Here is a 24,412-nt window from a genome sequence, read left to right on the forward strand (position 1 = left end):
CCCTCCATCACCACAGTCACCCTCCATCACCACAGTCACCAACCATCACCATAGTCACCCTCCATCACCACAGACACCCTCCATCACCACAGTCACCCTCCATCACCACAGTCACCCTCCATCACCACAGTCACCCTACATCACCACAGACACCCTCCATCACCACAGTCACCCACTATCACCACAGACACTCTCCATCACCACAGTCACCCTCCATCACCACAGACACCCTCCATCACCACAGTCACCCTCCATCACCACAGTCACCCTCCATCACCACAGTCACCCTCCATCACCACAGTCACCCTCCATCACCACAGTCACCATCACCACAGTCACCCTCCATCACCACAGACACCCTCCATCACCACAGTCACCCTCCATCACCACAGTCACCCTCCATCACCACAGTCACCCTCCATCACCACAGTCACCCTCCATCACCACAGTCACCCTCCATCACCACAGTCACCCTCCATCACAACAGTCACCCTCCATCACCACAGACACCCTCCATCACCACAGACACCCTCCATCACCACAGTCACCCGCCATCACCACAGTCACGCTCCATCACCACAGTCACCATCACCACATTCACCATCACCAGTCACCCTCCATCACCACAGTCACCCTCCATCACCACAGTCACCATCACCACAGTCACCCTCCATCACCACAGTCACCCTCCATCACCACAGACACCCTCCATCACCACAGTCACCCTCCATCACCACAGTCACCCTCCATCACCACAGTCACCCTCCATCACCACAGTCACCCTCCATCACCACAGTCACCCTCCATCACCACAGTCACCCTCCATCACCACAGTCACCCTCCATCACCACAGACACCCTCCATCACCACAGACACCCTCCATCACCACAGTCACCCTCCATCACCACAGTCACCCTCCATCACCACAGTCACCCTCCATCACCACAGTCACCCTCCATCACCACAGACACCCTCCATCACCAGTCACCCCTTCATCACCACAGTCACCATCCATCACCACAGTCACCATCACCACAGACACCCTCCATCACCACAGTCACCCACCATCACCACAGTCACCCTCCATCACCACAGTTACCGTCCATCACCACAGTCACCCTCCATCACCACAGTCACCCTCCATCACCACAGTCACCCTCCATCACCACAGACACCCTCCATCACCACAGTCACCCTCCATCACCACAGTCACCATCACCACAGTCACCCTCCATCACCACAGTCACCCTCCATCACCACAGTCACCCTCCATCACCACAGTCACCCTCCATCACCACATTCACCCTCCATCACCACAGACACTCTCCATCACCACAGTCACCCTCCATCACCACAGACACCCACCATCACCACAGTCACCCTCCATCACCACAGTCACCCTCCATCACCACAGTCACCCACCATCACCACAGTCACCATCACCACAGTCACCCTCCATCACCACAGTCACCCTCCATCACCACAGTCACCCTCCATCACCACAGTCACCCTCCATCACCACAGTCACCCACCATCACCACAGTCACCATCACCACAGTCACCCTCCATCACCACAGTCACCATCACCACAGTCACCCTCCATCACCACAGTCACCCTCCATCACCATAGTCACCCTCCATCACCACAGACACCCTCCATCACCACAGTCACCCTCCATCACCATAGTCACCCTCCATCACCACAGACACCCTCCATCACCACATTCACCCACCATCAACACAGTCACCCTCCATCACCACAGTCACCCTCCATCACCACAGTCACCCTCCATCACCACAGTCACCCTCCATCACCATAGTCACCCTCCATCACCACAGACACCCTCCATCACCACATTCACCCACCATCAACACAGTCACCCTCCATCACCACAGTCACCCTCCATCACCACAGTCACCCTCCATCACCATAGTCACCCTCCATCACCACAGACACCCTCCATCACCACATTCACCCACCATCACCACAGTCACCCTCCATCACCACAGACACCCTCCATCACCACATTCACCCACCATCAACACAGTCACCCTCCATCACCATAGTCACCCTCCATCACCACAGTCACCCTCCATCACCACAGACACCCTCCATCACCACAGTCACCCTCCATCACCACAGTCACCATCACCACAGTCACCCTCCATCACCACAGTCACCCTCCATCACCACAGTCACCCTCCATCACCACAGTCACCCTCCATCACCATAGTCACCCACCATCACCACAGACACCCACCATCACCACAGTCACCCACCATCACCACATTCACCCACCATCACCACAGTCACCCTCCATCACCACAGTCACCCTCCATCACCAAAGCCACCCCCCATCACCACAATCACTCTCCATCACCACAGTCACCCTCCATCACCACAGTCACCCTCCATCACCACAGTCACCCTCCATCACCACAGACACCCTCCATCACCACAGTCACCCTCCATCACCACAGTCACCCTCCATCACTACTGCAAAACTTATAATAAACGTATTTCATCTCCAAATACAGTCCAATGTGTCCAAATACTGCCAATTACTACGTCATAGGTTATGTCTTTATTTGATTATAAACCAGTAGTCTATACCAAGCCCGTCTTGGTGTTCCCAGCCGGTAATGTTTGTACGTGTCTCCTCCTGCCTGGAGAACGTAACTTTACTGTTCTTCCTGTATCAAGAAATATAACAAAAAACACGTTTTTACCGTTATTGTCCTCCAAAATCTTTCAAGCAGATGTGGAGAGTTGTGTGTGTGTGTGTGTGTGTGTGTGTGTGTGTGTGTGTGTGTGTGTGTGTGTGTGTGTGTGTGTGTGTGTGTGTGTGTGTGTGTGTGTGTGTGTGTGGCGGCGTCGTGCTGCACCAACACTGTTGAGGCTCACACTCCTGCTCACTCTTGGTGATGTGCCTCCACACCTGAAGGTCCTCGTCATTGTGTCCGCTAGTTCTCAGTGGTAGGGTTGGGGAGTGGGTCTGGGGACACACTTACCAGTGTTGGGGAGTGGGTCTGGGGACACACTTACCAGGGTTGGGGAGTGGGTCTGGGGACACACTTACCAGTGTTGGGGAGTGGGTCTGGGGACACACTTACCAGTGTTGGGGAGTGGGTCTGGGGACACACTTACCAGGGTTGGGGAGTGGGTCTGGGGACACACTTACCAGTGTTGGGGAGTGGGTCTGGGGACACACTTACCAGTGTTGGGGAGTGGGTCTGGGGACACACTTACCAGTGTTAGGGAGTGGGTCTGGGGACACACACTTACCAGTGTTGGGGAGTGGGTCTGGGGACACACTTACCAGTGTTGGGGAGTGGGTCTGGGGACACACTTACCAGTGTTGGGGAGTGGGTCTGGGGACACACTTACCAGTGTTGGGGAGTGGGTCTGGGGACACACTTACCAGTGTTGGGGAGTGGGTCTGTGAACACACACTTACCCAAGACGGTGAGTCTAAGTGTCTTGCGAGCCATGTCCTGGTCAGAGATGCCGTAGTAGGTAAGTGTCTCATTGAAGTCCGGGTTGGAGGTCTTGGGCACCGTACGAGTTCTGAGCTTGTTGGACTGCCAGACGCACGACGAGCGCCGCCACGTGACAACACAGGGAGAGAATTAGTGGTTTGTAGTTCATCGCGGAGAACAGATAGCTTAGATAGGTAGTTAAAGGCATGCGATATCTATCTAACTATATGGGAAATAATTTCATTAACTATTAACCTCAGAAGAGCAACTGCAGTTAGTGAAGGGAATTGGCTCTCGTTTACAAAGTGTGGAAGTAACTTGAAACACTCGAGGTAATATAGTCTAAGATTACTGTAAGTGCTGAGTAACAGTGCCGTCTATAGCACGCCTTCGTAATTGGCCCAGTTGAGTGAGTGTCCCTTGTGAGTGTCTCGGGAGGAGTGAGTGTCCCTTGTGAGTGTCTCGGGAGGAGTGAGTGTCCCTTGTGTGTCTTGGGAGGAGTGAGTGTCCCTTGTGAGTGTCTCGGGAGGAGTGAGTGTCCCTTGTGAGTGTCTCGGGAGGAGTGAGTGTCCCTTGTGAGTGTCTCGGGAGGAGTGAGTGCCCCCTTGTGAGTGTCTCGGGAGGAGTGAGTGCCCCCTTGTGAGTGTCTCGGGAGGAGTGAGTGCCCCCTTGTGAGTGTCTCAGGAGGAGTGAGTGCCCCTTGTGAGTGTCTCGGGAGGAGTGAGTGTCCCTTGTGAGTGTCTCGGGAGGAGTGAGTGTCCCTTGTGAGTGTCTCGGGAGGAGTGAGTGTCCCCTTGTGAGTGTCTCGGGAGGAGTGAGTGTCCCTTGTGAGTGTCTCGGGAGGAGTGAGTGCCCCTTGTGAGTGTCTCGGGAGGAGTGAGTGCCCCCTGAGCGACACTCAGGCCAGCAGGTATACCTTGCTGGCGCCGGGCAGCAGGTGGAGCTTGACGTAGGGGTCGGCGGCCTGTCTGCTGCTGCTGCTCTCTGCTGGCTTCAGGTTCTGTGGGGAAGAATGTGGATGCTGACGGAGGTGTAGTGGGGGGGGGGATAACCAGAGGCTCCATTATCTATATCCATAAATAAGTTATCTGTTCGAGATTGGAGGCCCCAGGGGCCAGATTCACGAAGGTACTTACGAAGGTTTTTGTTCTTAGCTACGAATGTTTTCCTTCTTAACGCCTTCGTGGCGGCTACGTCGGTATTCAGGTAGCTACACTAAGTCGAAAAACCTTCATAAGTTTGGTCCGGGATCTAAGTGTGGTTTCGACCACTCGTAGCTTTACGTAAACTGGATATAACTCAATTTTTCTCTACTACATAACACTGGGATCGATTTTAAGATTTTGGAACATAAACAAAAGATTATAGCAACTGAATCTTGTGAAGAGGAGTCCTTCGTGTTAGTTATACAAGCATTCTCTGCTTGAAACTTTGAGTAAATATGTCATTTATGATATTAGAATTAGTTTTATAATAGCAAGATATTATACCCGTAGTTATTAAGTAAATAAACACTGGTGAACATGAAATATGAGAGAAAGTGATGAGCCCTGCCTGATGGGATCATTTACTATCACCAAATGCCCCTGTTCACCTAGTAATAAGGATGTACCTTAACTATACATATCCATTTCTAATTTATTTAGTTTGGTTTTATTTTGAAATTAAATCTGGGTGAGACATAAAATAAAAATATGCTGCACAAATGATGTTAGGTAAGGAGAAGGGTAAAAATGTCAAAAACTTTATTCATTGAATACTTAAATCTATAATTATGACTATATGGACTATTAAAAATGAGAGAGGGAAGTAGGGGTCCAAGACCTCTTCCTGTTACACAATTTGGGTGTGGAACAAGTAATTATCAAAAGAAGGCACCATGCCGGGAAGGCTATGTAGCAGTAAGGCAGTGAGGTGAGGCAGCTACTTATTTGAGAAATGCTTATTTTATTTACCTTATAAGCTGAGGCAACCTATTTTATTTGAGGAATACTCAGCTGATTCCTCTACATTTAGCATGGAACAAATTTGTTTCCAAGACCTCTTCCTGTTACACAATTTGGCTGTGTGTAACCAAACTAGAAGTGCTCTACAAATCAAGGGACCCAGAATGTGGAATGACCCCCCGAATCATGTCAAAGGCTGTACCTCTCTCAACCAGTTTAAGAGTAAAACTAAGTACTACCTAATTAACTCCATGTGACCTACCTTACCCCCTAAATGTCAACCCATGTCTTGCTATTTTTTAAACAACGCTGTTCACCAATGTGTACAATTGCTGATTTCTGCTATGTTATCCCCCATTTTTATTTTTTATTCCTTCTTTCAACACAATTTATACCTAATCCCGATTACTATTAAGTTTTAGTATAAGTGTTTTTTCCCCCACACCTTGCCCGAAATGCTATGAGTATTAGTGGCTTTAGGTATTGTATGTACTAGCTCTGTCTATTAATCCAACATTATGTTTGTAAATCAACTGTATGTACTTTTCCTGAATAAAATTTATTTATTATTATTTATTTATTTATCAGTAAGTATTAAAAGAAGGCACCAAGCTGGGAAGGCTATGTAGCACCATTGTGTGTAACAATAAACCAAATTTTTTTAACAAATAATGCACCTGTATGGTAAAACAAATCCTGTCAGCTGTAAAAATATTGATGCAGTTATTTAAAAAAAAAAAATATTATGAAAAAAATATTACTGGTATATTTTTATCCTATCTTTATGTACTGTACAGTATATCCAAGGAAGTGAAAAATTGAGACATAATGCACAATTTAATGAATGATTCAAAAATGATTAGCATGGATTAGCAGTTCAAAAGAAATATAACTATTACATATCAACATGAGATCTTTATGATCCATGGTTAACATGATTTAATAAGGATAATACAGTACTGAATTTGTAATAATACAAACTATAATTTAAAATCTTTATTACTGATTTTTTTTATTAAGAAGCTTAGGTATACACAGCAATGTGCTGCTACCCTATTCTATATGGAAGATTACACAGTGTAGATAAAAAACTAGTTATAAGTTTATCTAATACTCCCATCTCACAGGATGGTTAGACATACTGTACATGGAATCAAGGTAGAAAATACCAACCTCAATACAAAAAACAAATCAACTCTGACTAAACAATTCTTCGCGATTTTCACAAGAGGTAAGCACTGAATCAGGGAAACATTATATTATAATTACTCTTACCAGTTTCTACAAGACTCCTCTCAAACAATGCATTTTTTAACATGTTTAGGTATACACAGCAATGTGCTGCTTCCCTATTCTGTATGAAGGACCACACAGTGTAGATCAAAAACCAGCTACAAGCTCATCCAACATCCTCACCTCACAGGATGGCCAGTCATACATGGAATCAGGAGAGAACAAAATACTTAAGGCTGATCTATTAGCCTCCTCTTGCAAAATCTGGGTGCAGCACAAGAATATCTTCTAATATTCCTGAGTGTATGAAGTAATTACAGAGCTCAAAGTACCTCATACCATTTGGTATGAAGTCACTGATAACAGGGCAATCACAGATATAGTGTTGGAGAGTATGTTCTCTCAAGTAGGACTGAAAACAGATGTTTTTTCCACCAAGAGGCCTATAAACCCATGGAACTGCCTACCCGTTGAAGCCGTAAATGCCAAATTCCAGCTAAAAAATATCTTTAAGACAATTGGCGGGACCTTTAACAAGCCGCCGGCTTTCTGTCCTCGTCGAGGTCACTAGATAGTTAGTGGCCCTTGGGTAAATTCAGTAAATATATACAATAATTGTCAGCTCATCTTCCGAGCAACAAGGACAGCTACATAGTATCTCTTAGAATTACGTAGGTAAACAACAAATGTAACATATTTGTTTACTACAATGTCGGTGCTGGCTGTAGAAGTTGAAAAAACATTGTTTTACTTCGAAATATACTAATTTTATAAGAAAATTCGACGTAAATAGGAGGCAGTAGAGCTCCGATAAGCCAGCGCTTAATCTTCAATATGAAGAATGTTGCTGCTCTCTGATTGGCCAAACGAAACACAGTAGTGACCTCTATGGCACGCAGGTGAACCAACAAATATCTTCGTAAGTGGACCTACCTGAATTGTACCTAAGCATCTTCTTAAGGCATACTTAGGAACCTTCGTAGCAAACCTACTTACGAAGAAATACATGGAGCTTCGTGAATCTTGGTCCTGGCCCTGGGGGTAGTCTCACCAAACTTTGCAGGGTGACTGGTGGCTGTTTGGGGACGGACATAGGTGGGTCGGGGTTGACCCCCCCCCAAATACCTGTCTCTTGTATTAACTGGCAAATTATATAAATTTCGAAACTACTTGAGAAGATGTTTGTCTTGTGAAGTTTATTTATTGCTAAAGACACTGTGCATTGAAAAGGTGGTGAAGGGCAGAGATGGTGAAGGGCAGGGAAGGTGGGTGTGTGGGTGGGTGTGTGGATGGGTGTGTGGGCGGCTGTGTGGGTGGGTGTGGGGGCGGCTGTGTGGGTGGGTGTGGGGGCGGCTGTGTGGGTGGGTGTGTGGGTGGGTATCAGAAACAGGATAGGTCCAAGTACAGAGCCCTGTGGGACTCCACTGGTGACTTCACGCCAGTCTGAGGTCTCACCCCTCACTGTAACTCTCTGCTTCCTATTGTTTAGGTACTCCCTTATCCACTAGAGCGCCCTACCAGTTACTCCTGCCTGTTTCTCCAGCTTATGCATCAACCTTTTATGAGGTACTGTGTCAAAGGCCTTCCGACAGTCCAAAAAAATGCAGTCCGCCCACCCTTCTCTTTCTTGTTTAATCTTTGTCACCTGATCGTAGAATTCAATCAAGCCTGTAAGGCAAGATTTACCCTCCCTGAACCCATGTTGATGGGTTGTCACGAAGTCTCTTCTCTCCAGATGTGTTACTAGGTTTTTTCTCACAATCTTCTCCATCACCTTGCATGGTATACAAGTTAAGGACACTGGCCTGTAGTTCAGTGCCTCTTGTCTGTCACCCTTTTTGTATATTGGTACTACATTAGCAGTCTTCCATATTTCTGGTAGGTCCCCCGTTTCCAGTGACCTACTATACACTATGGAGAGTGGTAGGCAAAGTGCTCCTGCACACTCTTTCAATACCCATGGCGAGATTCCATCCGGTCCAACAGCTTTTCTCACATCCAGCTCCAATAGGTGCTTCTTGACCTCATCTCTTGTAATTTCGAACCTATCCAAGGTCACCTGGTTTGCTGCCACCTCTTCTAGCGCCGCGACATCTCCCTGTTCTATTGTAAAGACCTCCTGGAACCTTTTGTTGAGTTCTTCACACACCTCTTTGTCATTTTCTGTGTACCTGTCCTCGCCCACCCTAAGTTTCATCACCTGTTCCTTCACTGTTGTCTTCCTCCTGATGTGACTGTGTAGTAGCTTTGGTTCGGTCTTGGCTTTATTAGCTATATCATTTTCATACCTTTTCTCAGCTGCTCTTCTCACACTGACATACTCGTTCCTGGTTCTCTGGTATCTCTCTCTACTTTCTGGTGTTCTGTGTTACGAACCCGGATCCAGCGTCCGAGCCCGGAGCAGTGACAACCACGCCATCTGTGGGTCAGCTCCCGAAACCCCCGCCAAACGGACGACGACACCTGGTGAGGACAGCGTGTACTGGCCTCAAGGGCCAGTTTCCAGTCCTGTACAGCTCACAACACAGCCGCTCCTGACCTCTGGTGAGGTGGTGCTCCGACGACAGCGCCATCTATGGACTGGATACGTCAGGTGTTTGTGCCCGAGCCCGTAAGTGAGGTGTTTTAGTGTGTCCCAGTCATTGATGACGTGTCTGTTTACAGAGTCGACCTGGGACCGCTGTGTTGAAGGTTGAGTCAGTCTACCCGAGGCAGCCAGTCTCCATACCTTGAACCTTGCTGCAGCTGTTGTGACGTCGTCCCCCCGGAAGAACACTGTGGCGTGGTAGCCTGCCAGTGGAGTGGCAGTAAAAGGATTTACCCGGGACCGACTGTTGGAGACGATCATCCACTGGGGTACTGAAGACAGGAGAGTGACTTGTGTTGTCACACGAGGCTCCTGTCTAGGGCGTTCCCCTTTTATCGTTCGTGGAGTGGCCGTACCAGCCTTGTTGGCTCAGAACCTGCCAGCAGACCAGCTGGACGTGTGGTTGACGGCCTCCACGGCGGTGCCCCCAGTGGACCTGTGTTTTGGCTGACCTGTGGCCCGGGTAGGCTCGGCATTCTCAGAGGTCACGTCGTGAGGCCACGAAGAAAGCACCGCGGACTCAGCACCTAGCTTCTTGATCCAGAGTCTTCAGCAGAAGACTATATTGTGCATAATCCCCTTGTATAGTGTTAATACCCCTCCCCCTGTGCACTTTTTGATTTTATATATTTAATTGGTGATGGTGATAAGTATAATATTAAGTTCTTAACTTTCTTTCCCTACTCCCTTAAAGTTACTTGCGTCACGGATCTCATCCCTTGATAGCCACTACTGGCTTGGGAACGGATACATTATATCTTCCTCTAACAACATCAGAGTAAGGACCCCGTTGCGTCCCGAAAGGGCCTTAACATGTTCCGGAAGTTCCTCCATGCCCTTTTGTTCAGCTCCTTTGCTTTCATACCTTCCTTATTAAACCACGGATTCTTCCTTTGCTTCTCTGTTTTTTCCTGTCGGGCTGGGACAAACCTGCTTACAGCCTCCTGACATTTTTGGGTGACATAGTCCATCATGTCTTGTACGGACTTGGTTCGGAGTTCTGTGTCCCAATGTATATCCCATAGGAATTTATTCATTTCCTCATAGTTTCCCTTTCGGTACGCCAGCCCTTTGGTTCCCAGTTCTTTTTTGGGGGTGATAATTCCTAGCTCAATCAGGTACTCAAAGCTCAATACACTATGATCACTCATTCCCAAGGGGACTTCCAATTTAACTTCCCTTATATCCGACTCATTTAGGGTAAATATCAGATCAAGCAAGGCTAGTTCATCCCCTCCTCTCATTCTTGTCGGTCCCTTGACGTGTTGACTTAGAAAGTTTCTTGTTGCCACATCCAGCAGCTTAGCTCTCCATGTGTCTGGGCCTCCATGTGGGTTTCTGTTCCCCCAATCTATCTTCCCATGGTTGAAGTCTCCCATGATTAGAAGTCTGGATCCGTTACTGCTAGCCACAGAAGCTGCTCTCTCTATTATATTGATGGTGGCCAAGTTGTTTCTATCATATTCCTGTCTGGGTCTTCTGTCATTCGGTGTGCGGTTATATATGACTACTATTATAATTTTCTGTCCTCCAGTTGTTATGGTGCCTGATATGTAGTCACTGAAACCTTCACAGATCTGAATTACCATCTCTTCGAAACTACAACCGTCTCTTAGTAGCAAAGCTACACCACCTCCTCTCCCTTCTCTCTCTCTTTCCTCACTACATAGTAGCCCTGTGGAAACACTTCGTTTGTTATGATTTTCGTTGACTTTGTTTCTGTGAGTGCTATTATGTCTGGGTTTTCTTCTAGTGCCCATTCTCCAAGTTCACTTGTTTTATTTGAAATCCCATCTATGTTAGTGTACATCGCCTTGAAGCTCACTTTCTTCTGTTCATTTTCATGTCCCTTTCTTGGCGAGCATTCTGCTGGTGTGGGAAGCTGTTCCGTGGATGAGAGGATCTGTGAGGTGGTTTGCAGGGTCTCAGAGGATTTTGGGGTGGGAGGTGGGGGTTCACGGGAAGGGGGGACAGGTAGGGTGTGGGTTAAGGAGGTAGGGGGGACATGGATGATACGGGGTAAGGGGGGAGGAGGGATAGGGAGGGTATGGGATGAAGGGGGAGGGGGGAAAGGTGGGAGGGGGGACATGATGGGAATGGGCAAGGGGTGTCAGGGTCAGAATGAGGTGGGGGGAGGGAGGGTTGGGTGGGGGCAGGTAGGGTGAGGGGAAGGGAGGGTTTCTATGCAGAGGGGGATGGTGGTGTTGCCCTCCCCTCTGGTGTTGCTGGGATGCTGGTTTTGGGTTCTCCTCTTGTCTCTGGGACTGTTGTGTTGAGGGCTGTGATTTTCTGGTTTGCTCCTCTCTCCCTGCGCTTCCTCCTTGCCTCTGCTGCCCTGGCTCTCTCCTCCTTCGTCCTGTCCCTCTGCAGGAATACTTTTTTGTATCCCTCCATATGCTGCAGACGACTCTTCCTTTCCAGAATATCCTCCTTCGTGGTTTCGTTTGTAAACACCACCTTTACAACTCGGTTTCTGTCCTTGTTGTACCAAGCGTGTGGGTGGGTGTGTGGGGTGGGTGTGTGGGTGGGTGTGTGGGGTGGGTGTGTGGGTGGGTGTGTGGGTGGGTGTGTGGGGTGGGTGTGTGGGGTGGGTGTGTGGGTGGGTGTGTGGGTGGGTGTGTGGGGTGGGTGTGTGGGGTGGGTGTGTGGGTGGGTGTGTGGGTGGGTGTGTGGGGTGGGTGTGTGGGTGGGTGTGTGGGGGGTGGGTGTGTGAGGTGGGTGTGTGGGGTGGGTGTGTGGGTGGGTGTGGGTGGGTGTGGGTGGGTGTGTGGGGTGGGTGTGTGGGTGGGTGTGTGGGGTGGGTGTGTGGGTGGGTGTGTGGGTGGGTGTGTGGGGTGGGTGTGTGGGGTGGGTGTGTGGGTGGGTGTGTGGGTGGGTGTGTGGGGTGGGTGTGTGGGGTGGGTGTGTGGGTGGGTGTGTGGGTGGGTGTGTGGGGTGGGTGTGTGGGTGGGTGTGTGGGGGGTGGGTGTGTGAGGTGGGTGTGTGGGGTGGGTGTGTGGGTGGGTGTGGGTGGGTGTGGGTGGGTGTGTGGGGTGGGTGTGTGGGTGGGTGTGTGGGGTGGGTGTGTGGGTGGGTGTGTGGGGTGGGTGTGTGGGTTAGGTGTGTGGGTGGGTGTGTGGGGTGGGTGTGTGGGTGGGTGTGTGGGGTGGGTGTGTGGGTGGATGTGTGGGTGGCTGTGGGGGTGGCTGTGTGGGTGGGTGTGCGGGTGGGTGTGTGGGTGGCTGTGTGGGTGGCTGTGTGGGTGGGTGTGCGGGTGGGTGTGCGGGTGGGTGTACGGGTGGGTGTGCGGGTGGGTGTGCGGGTGGGTGTGTGGGTGGGTGTGCGGGTGGGTGTGCGGGTGGGTGTGCGGGTGGGTGTGCGGGTGGGTGTGTGGGTGGGTGTGTGGGTGGGTGTGTGGGTGGGTGTGTGGGGTGGGTGTGTGGGGTGGGTGTGTGGGTGGGTGTGTGGGGTGGGTGTGTGGGTGGGTGTGTGGGGTGGGTGTGCGGGTGGGTGTGTGGGTGGCTGTGTGGGTGGGTGTGCGGGTGGGTGTGTGGGGTGGGTGGGTGTGTGGGGTGGGTGTGCGGGTGGGTGTGTGGGTGGGTGTGTGGGGTGGGTGTGTGGGTGGGTGTGCGGGTGGGTGTGCGGGTGGGTGTGTGGGTGGGTGTGTGGGGTGGGTGTGCGGGTGGGTGTGTGGGTGGGTGTGTGGGGTGGGTGTGTGGGGTGGGTGTGTAGGTGAGTGTGTGGGGTGGGTGTGCGGGTGGGTGTGTGGGTGGCTGTGTGGGTGGGTGTGCGGGTGGGTGTGTGGGTGGGTGTGCGGGTGGGTGTGCGGGTGGGTGTGTGGGTGGGTGTGTGGGTGGGTGTGTGGGTGGGTGTGCGGGTGGGTGTGTGGGTGGGTGTGTGGGTGGGTGTGTGGGTGGGTGTGTGGGTGGGTGTGTGGGTGGGTGTGCGGGTGGGTGTGTGGGTGGGTGTGCGGGTGGGTGTGTGGGTGGGTGTGTGGGTGGGTGTGTGGGTGGGTGTGGGTGGGTGTGCGGGTGGGTGGGTGTGGGTGGGTGTGCGGGTGGGTGTGTGGGTGGGTGTGTGGGTGGGTGTGGGTGGGTGTGCGGGTGGCTGTGTGGGTGGGTGTGCGGGTGGGTGTGCGGGTGGGTGTGCGGGTGGGTGTGTGGGTGGGTGTGTGGGTGGGTGTGTGGGTGGGTGTGCGGGTGGGTGTGTGGGTGGGTGTGTGGGTGGGTGTGTGGGTGGGTGTGTGGGTGGGTGTGCGGGTGGGTGTGTGGGTGGGTGTGTGGGTGGGTGTGTGGGTGGGTGTGTGGGTGGCTGTGTGTGTGGCTGTGTGGGTGGGTGTGCGGGTGGGTGTGCGGGTGGGTGTGTGGGTGGGTGTGTGGGTGGGTGTGCGGGTGGGTGTGTGGGTGGGTGTGTGGGTGGGTGTGTGGGTGTGTGTGTGGGTGGGTGTGTGGGTGGGTGTGCGGGTGGGTGTGTGGGTGGGTGTGCGGGTGGGTGTGTGGGTGGGTGTGCGGGTGGGTGTGTGGGTGGGTGTGTGGGTGGGTGGGTGTGTGGGTGGGTGTGTGGGTGGGTGTGTGGGTGGGTGTGTGGGTGGGTGTGTGGGTGGCTGTGTGTGTGGCTGTGTGGGTGGGTGTGCGGGTGGGTGTGCGGGTGGGTGTGTGGGTGGCTGTGTGGGTGGGTGTGCGGGTGGGTGTGCGGGTGGGTGTGCGGGTGGGTGTGTGGGTGGGTGTGCGGGTGGGTGTGTGGGTGGGTGTGTGGGTGGGTGTGTGGGTGGGTGTGTGGGTGGGTGTGTGGGTGGGTGTGCGGGTGGCTGTGTGTGTGGCTGTGTGGGTGGGTGTGTGGGTGTGTGTGTGGGTGGGTGTGTGGGTGGGTGTGTGGGTGGGTGTGCGGGTGGGTGTGCGGGTGGGTGTGTGGGTGGGTGTGCGGGTGGGTGTGTGGGTGGGTGTGTGGGTGGGTGTGCGGGTGGGTGTGTGGGTGGGTGTGTGGGTGGGTGTGTGGGTGGGTGTGTGGGTGGGTGTGTGGGTGGGTGTGTGGGTGGGTGTGTGGGTGGGTGTGTGGGTGGGTGTGTGGGGTGGGTGTGTGGGTGGGTGTGGGTGGGTGTGTGGGTGGGTGTGCGGGTGGGTGTGTGGGTGGGTGTGTGGGTGGGTGTGTGGGGTGGGTGTGTGGGTGGGTGTGTGGGTGGGTGTGTGGGTGGGTGTGCGGGTGGGTGTGTGGGTGGGTGTGTGGGTGGGTGTGTGGGGTGGGTGTGTGGGGTGGGTGTGTGGGTGGGTGTGGGTGGGTGTGCGGGTGGGTGTGTGGGTGGGTGTGTGGGTGGGAGGGGAAGGGACATAAACCATACAGGTGGTGGATAAATATCGGTTATCTATACCGCTGCCTTTCTGCATGTCAAGTACCGGAGTCCCCCCTCGTGGCTCATCCTTGCTCTCCCCCGGCCCGCCCCCCGGCCCGTCCCCCGGCCCGTCCCCCGGCGCGTCCCCCGGCCCCTCCCCCGGCCCGCCCCCCGGCCCGTCCCCCGGCCCGTCCCCCGGCCCGTCCCCCGGCCCGTCCCCCGGCCGACCCCCCCCCGGCACACGGTACCCTCTACCCCGGGAGGCGACAACGACCACCACCACCAGGACCACCAGCCACCACCAGGGGCCACCAGCCACCACCATGGACCACTAGCCTCCACCAGGGACCACTAGCCTCCACCAGGGACCACTAGCCTCCACCAGGGACCACTAGCCTCCACCAGGGACCACTAGCCTCCACCAGGGACCACTAGCCACCACCAGGGACCACCAGCCACCACCAGGGACCACCAGCCACCACCAGGGACCACTAGCCTCCACCAGGGACCACTAGCCTCCACCAAGGACCACTAGCCACCACCAGGGACCACCAGCCACCACCAGGGACAACCAGCCACCAGCAGGGACCACTAGCCTCCACCAGGGACCACTAGCCTCCACCAGGGACCACTAGCCACCACCAGGGACCACCAGCCACCACCTAGGGACCACCAGCCACCACCAGGGACCACCAGCCACCACCAGGGACCACCAGCCACCACCAGGGACCACCAGCCACCACCAGGGACCACCAGCCACCACCAGGGACCACTAGCCTCCACCAGGGACCACTAGCCTCCACCAGGGACCACTAGCCTTCACCAGGGACTACTAGCCACCACCAGGGACCACCAGCCTCCACCAGGGACCACTAGCCTCCACCAGGGACCACTAGCCACCACCAGGGACCACTAGCCACCACCAGGGACCACTAGCCTCCACCAGGGACCACTAGCCTCCACCAGGGACCACTAGCCTCCACCAGGGACCACTAGCCACCACCAGGGACCACTAGCCTCCACCAGGGACCACTAGCCTCCACCAGGGACCACTAGCCACCACCAGGGACCACCAGCCACCACCAGGGACCACCAGCCACCACCAGGGACCACCAGCCACCACCAGGGACCACTAGCCTCCACCAGGGACCACTAGCCACCACCAGGACCACCAGCCACCACCAGGGACCACCAGCCACCACCAGGGACCACCAGCCACCACCAAAGACCACCAGCCACCACCAGGGACCACCAGGGACCACCAGCCACCACAAGGGACCACCAGCCACCACCAGGGACCACTAGCCTCCACCAGGGACCATCAGCCACCACCAGGGACCACTAGCCACCACCAGGGACCACCAGCCACCACCAGGGACCACCAGCCACCACCAGGGACCACCAGCCACCACCAGGACCACCAGCCACCACCAGGGACCACCAGCCACCACCAGGGACCACCAGCCACCACCAGAGACCACCATCCTCCACCACGGACCACCAGCCACCATCACGGACCACCAGCCACCACCAGGGACCACCAGCCACCACCAGGGACCACCAGCCTCCACCAGGGACCCCCAGCCACCACCAGGGACCACCAGCCACCACCAGGGACCACCAGCCACCACCAGGGACCACCAGCCACCACCAGGGACCACCAGCCACCACCAGAGACCACCATCCTCCACCACGGACCACCAGCCACCATCACGGACCACCAGCCACCACCAGGGACCACCAGCCACCATCAAGGACCACCAGCCACCACCACGGACCACCAGCCACCATCACGGACCACCAGCCACCACCAGGGACCACCAGCCACCATCACGGACCACCAGCCACCACCAGGGACCACCAGCCACCATCAAGGACCACCAGCCACCACCACGGACCACCAGCCACCACCAGGGACCACCAGCCACCACCAGGGACCACCAGCCACCATCAGGGACCACCAGCCACCACCAGGGACCACCAGCCACCACCAGAGACCACCAGCCACCACCAGGGACCACCAGCCACCACCAGGGACCACCAGCCACAACCAGGGACCACCAGCCACCACCAGGGACCACCAGCCACCACCAGGGACCACCAGCCACCACCAGGGACCACCAGCCACCACCAGGGACCACCAGCCACCACCAGGGACCACCAGCCACCACCAGGGACCACCAGGGACCACCAGCCACCACCAGGGACCACCAGCCACCACCAGGGACCACCAGCCACCACCATGGGACCACCAGCCACCACCAGAGACCACCAGGGACCACCAGGGACCACCAGCCACCACCAGGGACTACCAGCCACCACCAGGGACCACCAGCCACCACCAGGGACCACCAGCCACCACCAGAGACCACCATCCTCCACCACGGACCACCAGCCACCATCACGGACCACCAGCCACCACCAGGGACCACCAGCCACCATCAAGGACCACCAGCCACCACCAGGGACCACCAGCCACCACCAGGGACCACCAGCCACCACCAGGGACCACCAGCCACCACCAGGGACCACCAGCCACCACCAGGGACCACCAGCCACCACCAGGGACCACCAGCCACCACCAGGGACCACCAGGGACCACCAGCCACCACCAGGGACCACCAGCCACCACCAGGGACCACCAGCCACCACCAGGGACCACCAGCCACCACCAGGGACCACCAGCCACCACCAGGGACCACCAGCCACCACCAGGGACCACCAGGGACCACCAGGGACCACCAGCCACCACCAGGGACCACCAGCCACCACCAGGGACCACCAAGCCACCACCAGGGACCACCAGCCACCACCAGGGACCACCAGCCACCACCAGGGACCACCAGCCACCACCAGGGACCACCAGCCACCACCAGGGACCACCAGCCACCACCAGGGACCACCAGCCACCACCAGGGACCACCAGCCACCACCAGGGACCACCAGCCACCACCCGGGACCACTAGCCTCCACCCGGGACCACTAGCCTCCACCAGGGACCACCAGCCACCACCAGGGACCACCAGCCACCACCAGGGACCACCAGCCACCACCAGGGACCACCAGCCACCACCAGGGACCACCAGCCACCACCAGGGACCACCAGCCACCACCAGGGACCACCAGCCACCACCAGGGACCACTAGCCACCACCAGGGACCACCAGCCACCACCAGGGACCACCAGCCACCACCAGGGACCACCAGCCACCACCAGGGACCACCAGTCACCACCAGGGACCACCAGCCACCACCAGGGACCACCAGCCACCACCAGGGACCACCAGCCACCACCAGGGACCACTAGCCTCCACCAGGGACCACCAGCCACCAACAGGGACCACTAGGCACCACCAGGGACCACTAGCCTCCACCAGGGACCACTAGCCTCCACCAGGGACCACCAGCCACCACCAGGGACCACCAGTCACCACCAGGGACCACCAGCCACCACCAGGGACCACCAGGGACCACCAGCCACCACCAGGGACCACCAGCCACCACCAGGGACCACCAGCCACCACCAGGGACCACTAGGCACCAGCAGGGACCACTAGCCTCCACCAGGGACCACTAGCCTCCACCAGGGACCACCAGCCACAACCAGGGACCACTAGCCACCACCAGGGACCACCAGCCACCACCAGGGACCACTAGCCTCCACCAGGGACCACCAGCCACCACCAGGGACCACCAGCCACCACCAGGGACCACTAGGCACCACCAGGGACCACTAGCCTCCATCAGGGACCACTAGCCACCACCAGGGACCACTAGCTACCTACCAGGGACCACTAGCCACCACCAGGGACCACTAGCCACCACCATGGACCACTAGCCTCCACCAGGGACCACTAGCCACCACCAGGGACCACTAGCCACCACCAGGGACCACTAGCCACCACCAGGGACAACTAGCCACCACCAGGGACCACTAGCCACCACCAGGGACCACTAGCCACCACCAGGGACCACTAGCCACCACCAGGGACCACTAGCCACCACCAGGGACCACTAGCCACCACCAGGGACCACCAGGGATCACCAACCACAACCAGGGACCACTAGCTACCACCAGGGACCACTAGCCACCACCAGGGACCACCAGGGATCACCAACCACCACCAGGGACCACTAGCTACCACCAGGGACCACTAGCCACCACCAGGGACCACTAGCCACCACCAGGGACCACCAGGGATCACCAACCACAACCAGGGACCACTAGCCACCACCAGGGACCACCAGGGATCACCAACCACCACCAGGGACCACTAGCTACCACCAGGGACCACTAGCCACCACCAGGGACCACCAGGGACCACCAGGGACCACCAAACAACACTTTACTAATGCCACTGAAACACAGGAGCAGAGTTGTCAACTCAGTATTTAACATGACGCCAGAACCACCCCAAAACACTCAATTATATAAAGTTGTGTGTATCAGTTTTGTGGTTTTACCTGCCTAGTATTTAACACAAAACTATACTAGTTGTATGAATAACGAACACCTGTCTAATGAACTACTCGTAAAGCCATGAACAGTCTCGCTGAATATTGGTACCCAAAGCTGTGGGTTGGCAGCATTGTCTCATCGTGTGTTTACTAGTTGTGTTTACTAGTTGTGTTTTTACGGGTGTTGAGCTTTGCTCTTTCGGCCCGCCTCTCAACTGTCAATCAACTGTTTACTAACTACTTTTTTTTTTTTTTTTTTTTTTTCCCACACCACACACACACACACACCCCAGGAAGCAGCCCGTGACAGCTGACTAACTCCCAGGTACCTATTTACTGCTAGGTAACAGGGGCACTTAGGGTGAAAGAAACTTTGCCCATTTGTTTCTGCCTCGTGCGGGAATCGAACCCGCGCCACAGAATTACGAGTCCTGCGCGCTATCCACCAGGCTACGAGGCCCCTCATGTCTGGCATAAATGGACAGGAAGCGTTCACGAGCGTCGGGTATTGTGTGCTCACATTCCTACCACTACAATTCAGTCTGTTTACATTTTAAATATATAAAAATTAAAATATTATTAAATCTAAAAATAAATTAATGTTAAGAAATTTCACAAATTTCTTCCTGTTAAGTAATATCTTAACATTATTAACTTATTAGTGATGTAATACTAATATTTTCCTGTGGCGATCATCGCGGGAGCCGGTCGGCCGAGCGGACAGCACACTGGACTTGTGATCCTGTGGTCCTGGGGTCGATCCCAGGCGCCGGCGAGAAACAATGGGCAGAATTTCTTTCACCCTATGCCCCTGTTACCTAGCAGTAAAATAGGTACCTGGGTGTTAGTCAGCTGTCACGGGCTGCTTCCTGGGGGTGGAGGCCTGGTCGAGGACCGGGCCGCGGGGACACTAAAGCCCCGAAATCATCTCAAGATAACCTCAAGATCATCACCCACAAGCCATCACCTCCCTCTCCCTCTCCCTTCATACACTTGCAGAACTTGCTGGAGTTGCGCCCCGGCGAGCTCCGGCAGCACTGCTTCTGTGTCTGCTTCTGAACACGTGGGGTGACTTACCCTGGCGCCGTGAATGGTGCAGTGCAGGGCTTGATTGTGAGAGTCGTAGAGGAGAGAGAACTCCACACTGCCCAGCTCGGCCACACCTGTGGATCACACGAGGTAAACTTACCACAAGCTTATTATTACATGTAAAAGTTAGTTTTGTTCAAGTATTATGCACTCAAGTATTATGGTATTATGCACCAGTGGAAGTGGACCCCATACCAAACTGTGAGTGGAAGTGGACCCCATACCAAACTGTGAGTGGATGTGGACCCCATACCAAACTGTGAGTGGAAGTGGACCTCATACCAAACTGTGAGTGGATGTGGACCTCATACCAAACTGTGAGTGGAAGTGGACCCCATACCAAACTGTGAGTGGAAGTGGACCCCATACCAAACTGTGAGTGGATGTGGACCCCATACCAAACTGTGAGTGGAAGTGGACCCCATACCAAACTGTGAGTGGAAGTGGACCCCATACCAAACTGTGAGTGGATGTGGACCCCATACCAAACTGTGAGTGGATGTGGACCCCATACCAAACTGTGAGTGGATGTGGACCCCATACCAAACTGTGAGTGGATGTGGACCCCATACCAAACTGTGAGTGGATGTGGACCCCATACCAAACTGTGAGTGGAAGTGGACCCCATACCAAACTGTGAGTGGAAGTGGACCCCATACCAAACTGTGAGTGGAAGTGGACCCCATACCAAACTGTGAATGGTAGTAAATGCAACTCTTAATCTGTGAGAGGTAGTGGACCCTTATACCATTCCAGAGACTGGGAGTGGTCACCATACCCATGCTGTGAGTGGTAGCGGACCCTGCACCCGTTCTGTGAATCCCAGACGTCCCTATACCCATAATGTGACATGGGTAGAGAGGGTGGGGAGGTGTGGGGTGTGTACACATGGTGGGTTGTAAATAACTGGGAATATAGACGAAGATCTCTTATGTCAAGACGAAGATTTTTAAACTTAATATACAGTTTTAAATGAAAATATAAGAAAAACGACAGAACTGTGTCATTGCAAAAATATTCAAAAGGCGGCTTAAGGAGCTGTTTGCTGGGACCAGCAGGTACATCCCATGAGTACACACACACACACACACACACACACACACACACACACACACACACACACACACACACACACACACACACACACACACACACACATACGAGGAAAGGCTAAAGGAGCTGAACCTCACATCCCTGGAAAACAGAAGAGTAAGGGGAGACATGATAACCACCTACAAAATTCTCAGGGGAATTGACAGGGTGGACAAAGACAAACTCTTCAGCACGGGTGGGACACGAACAAGGGAACACAGGTGGAAACTTGGTACCCAGATGAGCCACAGAGACGTTAGAAAGAATTTTTTCAGTGTCAGAGTAGTTAATAAATGGAATGCACTAGGAAGTGATGTGGTGGAGGCTGACTCCATACACAGTTTCAAATGTAGATATGATAGAGCCCAGTAGGCTCAGGAATCTGTACACCAGTTGATTGACAGATGAGAGGCGGGACCAAAGAGCCAAAGCTCAACCCCCGCAAGCACAATTAGGTGAGTACAATTAGGTGAGTACACACACACACACACACACACACACACACACACACACACGCACGCGCGCGCGCACACACACGCACGCGCGCACATACACACACACACACACATAGGAGGACAGCTTGGGGCTTCAAGAAGACCTGGACAAGCTGCAGGAATGGTCGAGCAAATGGCCGTTAGAGTTTAACCCAAGCAAATGTAATGTAATGAAGATAGGGGTAGGGAGCAGGAGACCAGATACAAGGTATCATTTGGGAGATGAGATACTTCAAGAGTCAGAGAGAGAGAAAGACCTGGGGGTTGATATCACGCCAGACCTGTCCCCTGAAGCTCATATCAAGAGGATAACATCAGCAGCATATGCCAGGTTGGCTAACATAAGAACGGCCTTTAGAAACTTGTGTAAGGAATCTTTCAGAACATTATATACCACATATGTCAGACCAATCCTGGAGTATGCGGCTCCAGCATGGAGTCCATATCTAGTCAAGCATAAGACTAAACTGGAAAAGGTTCAAAGGTTTGCCACCACACTAGTACCCGAGCTGAGAGGTATGAGCTACGAGGAGAGACTACGGGAATTAAACCTCACTTCGTTGGAAGACAGAAGAGTTTGGGGGGACATGATCACTACATTCAAGATTCTCAAGGGAATTGACAGGGTTGATAAAGACAGGCTATTTAACACAAGGGGCACACGCACTAGGGGACACAGGTGGAAACTGAGTGCCCAAATGAGCCACAGAGATATTAGAAAGAACTTTTTTAGTGTCAGAGTGGTTGACAAATGGAATGCATTAGGAAGTAATGTGGTGGAGGCTGACTCCATACACAGTTTCAAGTGTAGATATGATAGAGCCCAATAGGCTCAGGAATCTGTACACCTGTTGATTGACGGTTGAGAGGCGGGACCAAAGAGCCAGAGCTCAACCCCTGCAAGCACAACTAGGTGAGTACATACACACACACACACACACACACACACACACACACACACACACACACACACACACACACACACATACACACACACACACACACACACACACACACACACACGCGCGCACACACACACTTGAATGGAATGCATTAGGCAGAAATGTGGTAGAAGCCGACTCCTTACATAATTTCAAATGTACATATGAAAGAGCTCAAGAAACTCAGGAACCTGTACACCAGCAGATTAACGGTTGAGAGGCGGGACCAAAGAACCGCAGCTCAACCCCTGGCAAGCACAACTAGGTGAGTACTTGCAGGCAGAAGGCCCTGGTGGCGTACCAGGACGTACCGTGGGGGGTTTGGCCGTCCTTGGGCGAGGGGGTCGGGAGCGGCGCTGAGCGCTCCTCAGGGAAGACGTCGTCCACACTGCTGCTGATGGTCACCTCGTCTCGCGTCGACGACTCCCGCGAGAGCAGCGAGTCCCGTGAATCACGTGATCCTCTGTGGGGGGTAGGAAGGCATCAGAAGGGAGTATGGCAGATCCATGCTTCTAATAAACTGTTTGTCCCTTCTGAATCACAAATAGACCCTTACATATTATTATATATATATATATGTATATGTATATGTATATGTATATATATGTATATATATATTAGTATATTTTGGTAGCAGTCTTTCCTGTAGACATATATTATTAAATATGACCGAAAAAGTAAGATTAATAATTCTAACACGAATTTTCTCGATCTTTCTTATGTTTCTTTTCACTGTTGACGGTAATTGAAAAATCAATTCTCCAAAATTCATTTTTATTTCTAGTCTGACGCGACACTTGAGCGCGTTTCGTAAAACTTATTACATTTTCAAAGACTTTAGTTTACACACACACAACTATAACTGAATAGAGCTTAAACATCTTCGATTTTTTATACCTGCATTTGGGTGAGGTGATATGTTACAACAGTTTTGGATAAGGTGAAAACAAACTTTCAACACAAGACAGAACACGAAACAACGGGTATTGAAGGTAAGAATGGAAGTAATTGCAGAGGGCCTATTGGCCCATATTTCTTGATGCTTCTATATTGGAGTGGAGTCTTGAAGTGGGTAGAATATAGTTGTGCATTAATTGGCTGTTGATTGCTGGTGTTGACTTCTTGATGTGTAGTGCCTCGCAGACGTCAAGCCGCCTGCTATCGCAGTATCTATCGATGATTTCTGTGTTGTTTGCTAAGATTTCTCTGGTGATGGTTTGGTTGTGGGAAGAGACTATATGTTCCTTAATGGAGCCCTGTTGCTTATGCATCTTTAAACACCTGGAAAGAGATGTTATTGTCTTGCCTATATACTGAGTTTTTTGAGGCTTACAGTCCCCAAGAGGGCATTTGAAGGCATAGACGACGTTGGTCTCTTTTAAACCGTTCTGCTTTGTGTCTGGAGAGTTTCTCATGAGTAGGCTGGCCTTTTTTTGGTTTTATAGTAAATTGTCAGTTGTATCTTCTGATTTTTGTCTGTAGGGATAACGTTTCTACTAACAATATCTTTCAGGACCCTTTCCTCCGTTTTGTGGGCTGTGGAAAAGAAGTTCCTGTAAAATAGTCTAATAGGGGGTATAGGTGTTGTGTTAGTTGTCTCTTCAGAGGTTGCATGGCGTTTCACTTTCCTTCTTATGATGTCTTCCACGAAACCATTGGAGAAGCCGTTGTTGACTAGGACCTGCCTTACCCTACAGAGTTCTTCGTCGACTTGCTTCCATTCTGAGCTGTGGCTGAGAGCACGGTCGACATAAGCGTTAACAACACTCCTCTTGTACCTGTCTGGGC

The 24,412-nt window shown here is 53.3% G+C and overlaps 1 protein-coding gene across 2 annotated transcripts in view; it reads right to left on the minus strand.

The window, feature by feature from the left end:
- The window catches only part of LOC123773871 (rabphilin-3A), a 648,197-nt gene that overhangs the window by 35,865 nt on the left and 587,920 nt on the right, over positions 1–24,412 (minus strand). For both annotated transcript variants that reach the window (XM_069318825.1, XM_069318827.1), the window contains exons 9-12: positions 22,936–23,087; positions 20,086–20,171; positions 4,397–4,480; positions 3,459–3,582 (exon numbers count right to left, since the gene is read on the minus strand). In XM_069318825.1, the coding sequence (XP_069174926.1) occupies positions 3,459–3,582; positions 4,397–4,480; positions 20,086–20,171; positions 22,936–23,087 (446 nt within the window). The remainder of the gene's footprint in view (positions 1–3,458; positions 3,583–4,396; positions 4,481–20,085; positions 20,172–22,935; positions 23,088–24,412) is intronic.

This window comes from Procambarus clarkii, chromosome 91, assembly GCF_040958095.1.
Source record: "Procambarus clarkii isolate CNS0578487 chromosome 91, FALCON_Pclarkii_2.0, whole genome shotgun sequence".
Lineage (NCBI taxonomy): Eukaryota > Metazoa > Arthropoda > Malacostraca > Decapoda > Cambaridae > Procambarus > Procambarus clarkii.